We start from the raw sequence: 13,388 nt of genomic DNA on the forward strand, positions 1-13,388 counted from the left end.
AGTCTTCGCTATTGAAATATTAATAGCAAGAAAGCGTTCTAGTAAAATCGAGATCGTGAGGCAACAACTTTACAAAGTAAATTAAGACGGGAGGTAAACGCGGCACCTACCGATTAAAATGTGAAGCGGTAAATTCAATACGAACTTTTCAAATTGAATTAACCGGCCTTTGATAGTTCGAAACCAAAAAGGAGAAAAATTCCGCATGCGCTTGGTTCAAATCGTAATAATAATAATTTAAAATAGCGATACTAATAACAGCCTAAATTAGGCTAGTGGAAGCGGCAGGTGCTGAAGTGGTGCCCGTTATCCTAATTATCCTGGTCCTTTGCATATCGCCGCGTTCCTCTACAAAGGACTCGGGGTGTTTTCGCAATTCGCAGAGAGCCGCCTTTGAACTTTGCGAATATAATTTTCTCTCATCGCTTCTGCTACTGTTTGGTGTTGTTTTTTTTCTCCTTTCAATGAAAAAAACGGCCCGTTTACTACGACCCTTAGTTAGGTACCGTGTAAACATCCCCCTTTATTGAATTATTGAACAATTAACTATCTTTTCCGTTCGTGGTATCTAATCCGATAGGAAAGAAGATTCGTGAGCAATAAGGTACAAACGAGAGGAAATGAATTTTAGATTGTCAATGGCATGGTACGCAGAAAGGAGTGCTGGCGTACTCCAAAAAAACTTAATTAGAAGCGTCGCCTTTTGTTTCGCACATGACGTATTCCATGTAAGAACAGCAGCAGCAGTACGAGAGAATATATTTTACCTCAAAATGCAAATACAATGTCCTTTATCCCTAGATGTAGATATTATCGATTCATATACAGACAAAAGAGAGTCCTCAGCTCAACCCCCTTCGCGATGACAATTACACGCGGCTTAAACCCAACGTTTTATTGTAATGACAGCGGGGAACATCAGACTTTTTATTACATTTGTCATTTGATAGTCTTCCGCGACAGTTCTTGTGAATTGAATTGCGAATTGATTGTTCCCCTCGCTGAATCAGGATTTACCTTTCCGCGCAAATAATAAAAAATCGCTCCCGATTTGCGAACGCGCCCAAATTATTCCCATCCCCTTCTCTCCACGTCTTTCACTACTACAGACTCAGCAGTTTGTCCCATTAAATTCGTCGAATGTTTTAAATATAAAAGCCTTCTTACCAATTTCGACCGCACTAATTGCCGCGAAGCACGTGCTCAACGGACCAAAAATACATTATAAGTATTCTCGACCGTTCGAAAGCAGGCGAGGGCCTTACGGTTACAATGACACAAAACGGCACTAATTTAAAGAGACGGTCGGTTAGATCATGTCCGCACGTGATCCGGCACGTGCGGTACGGGTTGAACGATAAGCTCAACGTAGATTATGAAAACTCCTTTAACGTTGTAATTATTTTCTTGACATACTCGATGCTCTATTACTTTTACCGCAACCCCTTTCCTCCCTTTCATGAGAATGCATCCGTTCCAATCGGAAATGCTGCCGTGTATCTTCAGATCCAAACGCAAATTTCTCCAGAATGATTCTCATTTATTATGAATGCATGGAACTTTAATTGCTGCCGTTCTGTGCTTCGGCAAACAGAAATGCTAAAATCGAATTTTTGGAGAGGGTTCACAAGTTACGCCACTGATGCAATTAAATTACATTAACATAAAATAAATACACACTACACTAGCTCAATATTTTCTCTACAATCCATGATCGGCAGTTTTTGTGTGAGTATTATTATTGTGCCATATTGCAAGCCAAAGCTATGTTTAAAAAGGGCAAATTATGCATTTCAAATTTTACAAAAAAGAATAAAGCAAAGCGTCCAAGCAAAACAAAAAAGATTGTGTACTTAGATATAACGTTTTCGTTATCTTTCTAGTTGTTTTTTTCTGAAAAAGTTCTTATTTTTACAAAGTTTACACAATATTGTCAAGCGAAAGGGCAGATAATAATGGCACTATACTCGCATAAACTATAGAGTAATACCTACGTTAATGTTTCTATTCTATCACTAAATGACGAAGCAATAGTTCGGGGCATCTGTTTAGGCATTCACTATATTATACTCGCTCGTTGTTTAAGAATCATCTCTTAATGACAACAAGATCTGCTTTAAGGGTACTTGGTTTTGTGCAATATGGAATTCAATATACTGCTATGTAGGTAATGGCAAACGGTCACTAAACCACGTACATAAATAAACACCTGTCCGGCTACCTCAATTAGTCTGAGATACTGACCAAACCTTTAGAAGAAATACGAAGTCGGTCCGATAAGTACATAGCCTCACCGCCGGATGGCGTCACTATCGAGATCAGACTACAGTGACTTTATAGGGACAGTGGCGACAACTTATCATAAATCGGCCATATTGGAGCAAACTAATAATAACAATCATAACTAATAGATGGCGCCAACCATTTATCCGATTTACAGCGACTGTAGTAAGTACTGGTTACACCTCTGAGGTTTACACTAACTGATTGTGACGAAACTCTGGGGAATGGTTAGACGCTATAGTTGGACGTACAGTGACTGTGTTAGGGACATGACAACAGTTCTCAGAGATTTAGAAATAGGTAAAGACAAAATTCACAGGTAGAAAAATGTGTTTATTTACAATGGCCAGCAACTGATTTGCTGGCGTATATTGCACTTGAGGCCTTGCGTTTCATTGATCTTATTTTTAACCTGAATGTTACAAATCTATTAATAAATTTATATTTTAACCGGTGACATTCGGGGATTGAAACAACTTTGGAGTTCATTTTCTCCAAGTAAAACTCCTTTAAATTAATATTTTGAGTTGAAACTATGGGAAAAAACTTTTTAAATATCCATTCTAATTGCAAACAAAATGAAAAAATTCTTCTGTACAGAAGAAAAGTGTATTTTCTTTGAATCTTTTAAGATTAGTAAACTTAGAAAACACATTTTTTATCGGTTTTTTGGAACCCACAGCCGCCAAACATCGTGGACATGTTTTTGAAGTTTTCATTATACTGTGGACTAAATATCCACAAACGTTGTACAAAGAATTTAGTTCACTAAAATTTAAATTATATCCATCGTAATTTACTTGTTCTGGAATCTTTACTTCATCATATTTTCGGATAAGATGAGGTAAGGTGTCTAAAAAACCTGACAAAAATTCTCTATCATCTTCATCGTAGCTGCCTCTGATGGGGTTTTTTAAATACTGCGCGACACAAATCAACTTTAAATGGTTTTTGACTTGTAAAGCATTTGGTACTACTTGTTTGCTTCTTAAAACACAAAACAGATTTTCCAAGCAGTCCTGAGTAAACCTACTAGTCAGAATAAACTTATATTGTTTGTTTTCTAGAAGATGTTCTTGGAGTTCTAACAGTGACTGCGTTGTAATTAACACACCTGTCTGCGAAGGTTTCCAAACTTTCTTCACTCCAACTTCTAAAGATTTAAAAATGTGCATAAAATCCTTTAAAAAGGTTATGGAATCCGTATATGCACATTTATTATACTTGCTTAATGCACTCGATGGATGTCGGGATGTCATTAAATAAAACCATTGTTCGACTTGATCCAAAAACCAAGCAGTTGTCAAGTACTCGGGTTTTTTCATTTCTTCTGCAAGAAACTTGAGGGCACTGCTAACATTGTGGCTAATTATGTTGGTAGAAGTAGATACCTTCATCTTATTAAAATGTGATGGCAGCAAATCAGCTTCTGACAATCTTGGTGCCAATTTAAATTCGTGTTCTTCTTGGTATGCCGCAATTTCCGAAATATGATTTGCTCTTATTTCATTGGTGGGCAATTTATATTTTTCTTTTAGCGTGTCGGGTATTCTTATTATTTTATTTGACAAAAGCATAGATTTAATATTCTTAAAAAGATGTGGTGCATCAGCAAACATATATACATACTCATTGTTATTTATTGGGTGGGGAATTTTGCATTTAGTTTCAGAATGCCTTCCTGCCATAACACCCAATGCTTTCCACAATGCTTGATTAGAAGCACCCATATCTGATGTTACGCTTAGAATGTTCAGTTTTAATTCTTCCGCTCTTTTAAGGATTTCCATTATAATGTCTTTAAAAACTGTACCATTCACCGAATTGCTAGTATAATAGTAAGCAACGACCTGTTTCCAACGCACAGTAATTCCACCCAACATAAAAACTAGCACATGAGTTGCTATTCCAGTATGCTCTGGTAAAGTCACATCACCAAAATATTTGGAAAGAGATGAATCGTACGTGTTGCCTGGAGTGATGGCCATTTCGTCTAACACTAAAACACAATCTTTTTCAAATTCACAAAATGATTCAACTTTTGTTTGTAAAAACTCGAAAACTTCAATTAAAATCCCACTATCAAATGTTAGATTCTGTAGTCTTCTTTGCAGGGTTCGTTTTGAAGGAAGAGGATGGCCTTGTTTTAGCAGCTCCTCATAGCCATTCCCTCCACAACTGAATTTGAGTTTGAGCGATTTAGTAATTGTAGAATTTGACCACTTCAAGCCCTTACTTGATCGGTTGCTTTTTCGTTTCTTCAAAACCTCTACTTGATCCTCATTAAAAATATTTCTTAATATAGGATATTCATCTGGAATATTGCTTGCCTTATCTTTTAAGGTTTTGTTTTCCTTCTTAATGTTACATAACATTTGTTTGTACCGTCTGGCCTTTTGTCTTTCTCTTATATACATTTTTTCATATCGCAAAAATTTAGATTTGCAGTCTTTATGAACATCAATGAATGAAGTCGAAGCTGTTAAGGTTGACGGTGACGATTCTCGAATATTTTCATCTAACGTGACAGAAAGGATGTCTGATGATGCCGCTGATGTTGAAGGTTCTGGATCACTGATACCATAATCCGTGGTTTGATCTAAGACATAAAAAATGTATTTTACATCTGCTAGTAGGTATACTACTATACACATTTTGCAATTTTAGAATAGCAATTTATATAACCAGTTTTGATGTTTGTTTACGGAAATTGTCAATGAAAAAGGTATAGGTACAGTAATTATTTTTAAGCAATTGAGTATAAACTTACTTAATTCTTGGACTGACGTATTTTCTGGTGTAGGTGCTTTTCTTGTTAATGTTGATTTGGAGAAAGCAAACATTGTCGGAACAGCATTACATTTTAGTACACGCTTTCCATCTACGCGGGTCTTTTCCCACATCTCGGGACCAAAGTGGACCTACAGAAATAACTAGTTATTTAATAATATATGTACTCCATGTTAATTAAGAAGTGTAAAAGTTATCTCGTAGGACATGATTAAATAAACTTAGAATAAACTTACTTCGCATAAGCGCATTGCATCAGTTGGTTGCCAGTTGCCTTTTTTCATTTTGATTATCCATTCCATCCATTCCTGCTTTCTTTTTGGGTCCCTCGGAAATCGTTTCATCAAGAAACCTTTCTTTGCGGAATTGCTGCATCCTTCAGCGGCACACCCACCCATTATATCTAAAAACTAGACACATGTCCTTCGTCAAACAAACAAAATTGTATTACCCAATTAAGAAAATACTTACATTTCTATTAACTTTTAACACACTAAACTACGTCTTTACGTAGAACCGATTATTTGCAATACAAATTTTAGTTTAAACAGCACCTTTAATGACAAATTTCGTNAAAATGGGTGGTCACGGATAGAGGGCACTGTAGTCGTGGGTGGGTATGTGAATCTCGGGGTAAACTAAAGTCGTATGAACACCACTCGGATCACGTAAAGAGTAGCTTTTATGGTAACCGCGTAGTACGGGAAGCTTTAAATACTCTTGATTATCTTCTATACGTCCACAAATAAGAATAGGTTTGCTTTTTTTGGCATATCTAGACGATTAATTAATTGACGTTTGTTAATTTATAGGTTAAGACAGTCTCAAATCGTGTCTAATCGGACAACTTCGGACAGACTCGTTTACCCTGAAACTCACATACCCAGGCGATGTCCTTGACTATATTTTAGTTACAATTAGCAGTCCATGTACTATATGGTCTAAAGGATCTATCGTTGTGTACATTCTCGTAAGACGGCTACTGTACCCCGAATCGTTTCGTAATTTTGTTTGGATCGAAAATGGGCATGTCCACGGATTTAGAAAAATGGAAATCTAGCAATGTCGGTTGGTGATTCGAATTCTTGCTTTTGTCAAATCAAATCAAATGTCAAAATGGGCTACAACAGCTGCCCCATCCACCGTATTCTCCAGATTTGCCCGGGCAATTTCTTTTTATTTTCCAACTTGAAAATTTTGTCTAATAGGAGGTCATTGGCCGCCCGGAGTCCTTCTTTGCAGAATTCGAGAAAACGTATTTTTCAGACGGGTTAAAGAAGCATCGCTGAGTCAAGTGTATCGACGTAAAAGGAGACTATGTTTAAAAATAAATCGCCACTTTTTGTAGGATAAGTACTTGTCGGATCGCCCTCGTAATTATGGCACTTGCAGCCTCTTCCATGACGAAAATCTCGATATTGGCGTAAATTGTTTTAATTTAAGAAGCTCAGTGGCCTTGACTGACTTCATTCAATTCCAAAGAGTATTTAAACAAAATTTTAATAACACTTAATATAATCATAGGTACCACTAGAGAAAACTTGAGAACTCTTATCTAGGTCGTAATTTGGGCTCGATGAATCACAGAAACAATCATTTACAGATGAAACAAATTTATTCGACTGAAAACAAGCTGAAAGAAAAACGGGCGCTCAGGGTCAGATAAAACACCACGCAACAAGCGATCTATTAAACAAATTAAATTTAAATAAAGTTTTAATTACTTTAAATTAAATAATCCTTATCACACAGCCATAATTGCTATTTTCAACAAACAGACGCACTAACACATGAAACAATCACCATGCTTCGGAACCTCACTCCTTTGACTTCACTTACAACTTGATTTAGACGACACTGACTTGTTTGTAATTACAATTGTAGTTTTGGCCTTTTGGTGGTGGGCAGAACTCCCTCTAACTGATAACTTCAAGACCTTCTCTTAAGCGACAAACAATCGATAACCACAGCAATACGCTTCCGTTTAAACCGATCGCTTAAATAACGACGTATTAGATAAATCTCCTATTCCACTACAACTGACTTTCTCGTAAACTTCACAATTAAACAAGACTGACCGTCTTTTCAAAAACCCTCGATAATGACAAACAAATACGCCCAAATACGCTACGTTTTAACGTCCAAAAATACTCGATTCGCGTCTTTTACCAAAAAAAGCAACGACTAAAGTCTTTAAAACATTTTTCCTGTTTATTCACTTCCTTCCTCATTCCTTTACAAAAATTATCTTCCGTCAGCCCTTATTTTGAAACTAATTAACTTCTTATCTACGACCGGAGAAACTTTTACAAACACTACGCAAATAATTTCGAATTGTTTAAATCTAGTCTTTCAATACGTAATTCAAATTTACAATCACCAAAACAAAACAATTATTTCAACAAAATCAAACAATGTAGTTCTGATACATTAAAATTGTCCTCGAACTCAACCTATATGATCGAGATCGAAAACATTACGTACACATAACAAATCGGACTCGCTTAACTGCTAAACTCATTCTGAATTAGTGTAACCTTTTTAGTTGTGTCGACAAAAAGTTTTCTTCGCCATCAGCTCGCTCTTACTTGAAATGAAAGCCGGGCCATCTCTCTCTTTTGCGCGCATCCTTCGTCCAATTCGTGCAATTTGAATGCCTAAGATTCGCGGTAAAACATTCCAGTGGCGTAGCGTTTTTCTATTTAAATGAAATGCATAAAAGCGGAAACGATTGTAATTTAAAATTGCCAGATACTGTAATATCAGATGTGTTTGAATATTCAAATCTTTGGCCCTTTTTAAACGGGCTTCAGGATGCTTGGAACTATTTGCTAATAGCTAAAACAAAAAAATATCTATGACACAGCACGTCTGTAAAATAATTCAAAACGTGTTATTAAATACAGTGTGCAGAGGAAATGGTAAGCGATTTGGACGATATTTCGCGGAAAGCATGAAACAAAAACGAAGATCTTGTCTGATAAATTTTTGTTTTCTATGGCAAACTTAAGCATGTTAAAAATGTAGCTTTAGTTTATTTTTTTTTTTGCAAAAACTACAAGAACGTGTGATATTCTTGGAAGAAGAATCAAATGGCAAACAATTTTTACTTTCATTAAAATTAAAGTTGTAAATCAGCATATGCATGATACGGATCAGTATTTTATTAGCAAAGTTTAAACTTATCGATCTCACGAGTAATTTAACTCAAAATAGACTAAAGCCTGCACATGTACACTATAGCGGAAAGCTTTTAGTGAAAATTTGAAGTCTCTATCTATTTTAATTGCTGAGATCTCAACCAGTCAGCCAGACAGCCAGCCATAACGAATATAATATCGCATGCGCTAAAAATTTATAGCTACCGACCGATTAAGCTAGGGAAAAATGAAAACTAAATTTGACATTTTCGGTGATATCTCAGTTATTTTCAAAGATTTTCCAAACCGACACTGTACTCCCCCCGTTACGGGGATCCCAATGGCGAGCCATGAATTTGAACCACCCTGTACAATACACGGTTCTTAAGAAAGTTTGCGATTTTTAAGAATCTTGAATAGCTCTCTGATGATCTAGTTATCTACTAAATCCATCACGAGTAAATTAAATACTCTATTGACGTCGCAACTGAAATACCACTTCCTTCGCATGTAAAAGATCTACAAGATTTTGACCAGTATAAAGAGCAGTTCACCGGACTCTGATTTTGTTACAAAATGACGCGTGGCTCTAAGTTTGAATCCAAAAAAACATCGACTTCCGACAACGATTTTACGCAATTACGTCGATCTATTTGTGTGCGTGGTAATGAATTTTAAAATAAAGCGCGTCGTTTTCTTTTTGGTTCGGATTTGGCAGCTCCAGTTTTGTTTATGTGTCGAGCAAAACATACGCAAGTAGTCAACACTACAGGAAGAAGCCGGGCTGCTCAACATTAATTATAAAAAATTTTTGCTGCAAGAATTCGTCTGTCCGTCATTCTGGAAACTTCAGGAAGCGTGTTTCAACCTATTTGTCTGTCGTGACCAAGTTGTTTTCTTTTTTCTAAATGCGTTTTTGTACAACTGGTGGTGGTTTTTTGGTCAAATCCAAAGTATACACTTTGGGAAAGAAGATTTTGAATGTTGATTGTATTGTTATTACATTATCTTAATTTACGTGATTGATTACTGTTCAGGTAGGGAGCAATACGGAACGTTTCCATATCCGAATCGAAGTTCCCCACCATATTCTGAAACTGGGGAAATGTTTTCGGTTGATCTGTCGCTGTGGGCACGCGATAGGTTTATGGAAACTTTAACTTCCCCGGTTTACTCTAAAGTCTTGGTTGGATCGCGAATTGCTGTACGAGAAGGTGCCTCAAAAGTGTGCAAAGTGTGCTGTAACAATTTCATCGTGTTTGTATGAAGCAATTTTTTAGTTTTTTGACGAACCATTCGAAAAACCCGAAATTTTGTTTTCTCCGGAGAATGTAAACAACGCATACCGTCTCTAATGCCATTTCGTGCACATTTTGTCGTGCCGTCTGATCGATTTTTGGTTCACGTCCAGCTTCCTTGCACCATCAGATCACCGAATTTTTGCAAAAGGACTAGGCCTTCGAAATTAAACTGAAATGAAAAATCGAAAACACACTGCTTAAAATTTAATTAACCATGTCGTAGTTTGACTGCATGTTACTGCCTGTCAAAACCCCTTCGTAATTACAGTTTTTTACAATCCACTAGCCTACATAATGCATATGCACGCACTTTTTTTCTGGTAGCCACGTACGTTTAGCAAAGTCAATATTATTGTCTCGCACACGACATTTTAGATATCAAAGTAATACACGATTGATGTGTTGTACGAATTGCGTTTACTTAAACGTGCGCCTTTTCTGTTTATTTTAGGTCTTACCAGGCCACCGATGTACCCGTTTGCGGCGGGACAGTACCCCTACCCCATGCTTAGTCCGGAAATGTCACAGGTGGCAGCTTCGTGGTAAGTAACTCTGAGGGATATTGACAATTTTGATTTTTTTTGTGCATGTAAATTATTCTGAAACTTACGCTTTCAATCTGAGTCATAGAGTTGGTACAAGTGTACAGTGTGTCCTATTTTGGTTGAGACTGTAGTGTATCTTACCTGTTTTTAAAGATAAAAACTTGCGGTTTTGGCTATCCTTTGGCACAGGTGAAAATGAAAAGTTCGACTTTTTGGGATGTTATCGTATTTTACTATCCATGTAACATAAAAAAACTGCTTATTTTAGATATTTTTACGTAAAAACCAGTGATGTCTATTTTATTCATCAATTCCCGACCAGGCACCACTAAGGCACACCAAAGGCCCATCGTGCTTACCCCTTTTCTTTCGCAACCAGGTTCAGGGCCTGTTCCTCTCAATAAAGGATAGGACGCCGTTAGTTCTGTTGCTTCACCCTGCCCGGTTCCAGATAACTATTGCCGAGAAGCTGATGTCTGTCTCTGAACCTAGCGTCACAGTGACATACCACATACTCAGTAGTCCCATCTACCTCCACACAACCTGCACATGGGCTCCTCCACAAGCTTAATGTTATGCAGGTGATGGTTGACCATCTAGTGTCCCGTGAGGACACCGGTGATTTTCCTAATCTGTTAGAAGCTTAGAAGACCCAGATTTGCCAAGGGGCCTTGGACTGTCGAGTTCGGTTTCTTTTTCCCAGTGAGCCTGGAATTGACTGGTCACCCAATCTTTAATCCTGTCGTTGACAACGGAGGTAGCAATTCCTAGGGTATGCTGGAGCCCGACGAAGGCCCCAACACTTGCGAGGGGATGGGACCTGAGCGTTTCCTCTCAGATACGCCCGTGTCCATGGTTGCCTCGATCCGTTCACTCGAGCCTCTGCCTCCACGGCTAGGATCTAGTCCCATGGAGGCCCATGGCCAAAGTTGGTGTGGTGTTCATCGCTCGAGTGACTCCCAGACAGACGAGTGTCTGTACCTTGCCCAGTTGATTCTTGTAGGCCACCATACAGTAGTATTGGCCTTATCACTGCAGTGTAAATCCGATATACCAGTCAAGGAGATAAGCCCCATGTACGAGTACAAGCACGCCCATAGATATTCAGGGACCTTTTTGCTTATGCACTCTTTCCAAGTTAGGCGGGTGCCCATGATAACTCTCAAATAGTGCGGACGAGCCCGTCTAGCACCGGGCACTACGGCAGTGGAGACAACACTCCTCCTTACGGACATCCTCTCTTTGCCACATGGAAGCCTCAGTGTCCCCACTTTTTTCCCCGAATCTTTCAAAATGATCTTATGAAGTTTTTGAACTTCAGGAAGACTCTTAGTGTTACCACAGAAGGTCCTCCATGATCCTCGTTTAGACCTTCGAATGGTCCTTATACTTGCGCTGAGTGATCTTGAAATCTCTTGCATTTAAAAAATACTCACTTTGGGTGATATTTCAGGAACGGTGGTTTTTTTTATTACGCCACTGGATTTTATGTAAAAATATCTAAAAGAGGCGGCTTTTACCTTTTTTCGAGCTTACATAAATTTAGTTACAGACACCTTCCCACTATTGTGTCTTTGAAAAATTCGTATTGTGATATCCGGATCCCAAAAATGTAAATAAGTGTAAAAACACACAATGTGGCACTCATAATGTTCTCTAGAGTTCTATTAGGTTCACAGTAGCTCGGCGATGAGTAAAATGTGTAGACAGATTTTTACCCACTTAACAATATAGTTTCCTGATACGTTTTTCGATGAAATATGGATATTTTAGGATCACAAAAACTCAGTGAAGCGTATTCTCCTGATAATATCTTTTGTGAGGATAACAGAAACAAAACGATATGTAGAACCCTGCCCTCTTTCCATGATGCAATTTTTTTAAAGAAATTTATCGGGATCTATTAGAAACAGAATGGAGTGTAACACTATTATGTTCTCCTGATATTTTTTATTCATTTTATCAGGATAAAAAAATGCAAGGAGGTGTAAAAACTTATTCACACTCAATGTTCTCCTGATTCTATTTTTAAACGGTTGTAGCAGGATCACACAAACACATTGATGTGCCAAATTTATAGACGAATACTTTCACACATATTCTCCGATTCTCGTATTTCTTGCTAGGTATTTATGTTGTTCTGATACAAAGTTCATGTAAAGCTTATGGATGTACTTCTTTTCATTCATTTTGACCTAATACAACCTTTTCTTGTCAGAATTGTTGTATTAGGATCAGAGAAAAAATTGAAGATGTGGACTCATTATGTTCTTCCGATGCAAACTTTTATTTACAAAATTGTATCAGGATTATGATCAAAAGGTTGCTTTCACATTCTGATCGTGTAGAACGTTGTATCAGGATTATAAAAATACAGGTATGAGTACGGCAGACGCCCAGTTTACTCATGTTCTTCCGATACAAGTTTCACTTTGAAAAGAAATATGTCAGGATTTCAGACATGCAGCTCGGCGTAAACCTGGCCTCTTTGTATCTTTTATAGTCTCCTGATCACATAATTGTAAGGAGGTGTAAGCAGACTGACACTTTATAATGAATAATGTTCTCCCGACAATGGGGATGCACACAAATGTTGCAAACTTTCTAAGAAGAGCAAAAAATATACTTAAATGCTGTTTCCTGAGACATTTTCTCAGTTAAAACTTATTGTTTCTGGGACTAGAGAAATACCTCATGTATTATAAAAGTACTTTTGAGAAAAACTTCCCGATTTATCATGTTCTCCTGCTAGCAGGCAAATTGTACAAAATTATTCCTTCAAGTACTCGGATGTGATGAGATTAGAAACACCTCTTCGCAGGTTTTATTTTCTTTATAGAAACAAGTTTAAGCGAAAACAGTCTTTCTTAGGCTAGGGAAATACCTCCTCATTGATTATCGTAACTGGAAGAAGTTTACAAAATTTTTTCGATAAATATTCGTGTTGAGATTTACCTCCTAGCATTTTATTATATTCTCCTGGTACAAAAGTTCTCTAAAGTGTAAGGGAAAAAATGCGTTGAAATGATCTTTCTGAGGCTAGGAAAATCCTTCCGCATGTGTATTGCTAATCAGAGAAATTTTGCAAAATGATTCCTACAAACACTATGTATATTACGTTTAGAAACACTTCATACAAAAATTCTTCAAAGTTTAAGGGAAATTTGAAGATTTAAGATGTTGAAACGATCCTTCTGAGGATAGGAAAGAGCTCATTTATTATTATGTTCTCCTTGCTACCCAGAGAACTATTACAATTTTTTTCCCCCAAATTCTCTTGTCTTAGGATGAGAACACAATCTAGCATCTCTTAAAGTATAAGCGAATAT

At 37.3% G+C, this 13,388-nt stretch overlaps 1 protein-coding gene across 6 annotated transcripts in view; it reads left to right on the forward strand.

Annotated features, from left to right (window-relative positions):
* The window catches only part of LOC116175025 (protein pangolin, isoforms A/H/I/S), a 308,557-nt gene that overhangs the window by 273,654 nt on the left and 21,515 nt on the right, over positions 1-13,388 (forward strand). For all 6 annotated transcript variants that reach the window (XM_031493070.1, XM_031493071.1, XM_031493065.1 and 3 more), the window contains exon 5: positions 9,966-10,056. In XM_031493070.1, the coding sequence (XP_031348930.1) occupies positions 9,966-10,056 (91 nt within the window). The remainder of the gene's footprint in view (positions 1-9,965; positions 10,057-13,388) is intronic.

Source organism: Photinus pyralis, unplaced genomic scaffold, assembly GCF_008802855.1.
Source record: "Photinus pyralis isolate 1611_PpyrPB1 unplaced genomic scaffold, Ppyr1.3 Ppyr1.4_LG6, whole genome shotgun sequence".
In the NCBI taxonomy this organism is placed as follows: Eukaryota; Metazoa; Arthropoda; class Insecta; order Coleoptera; family Lampyridae; genus Photinus; species Photinus pyralis.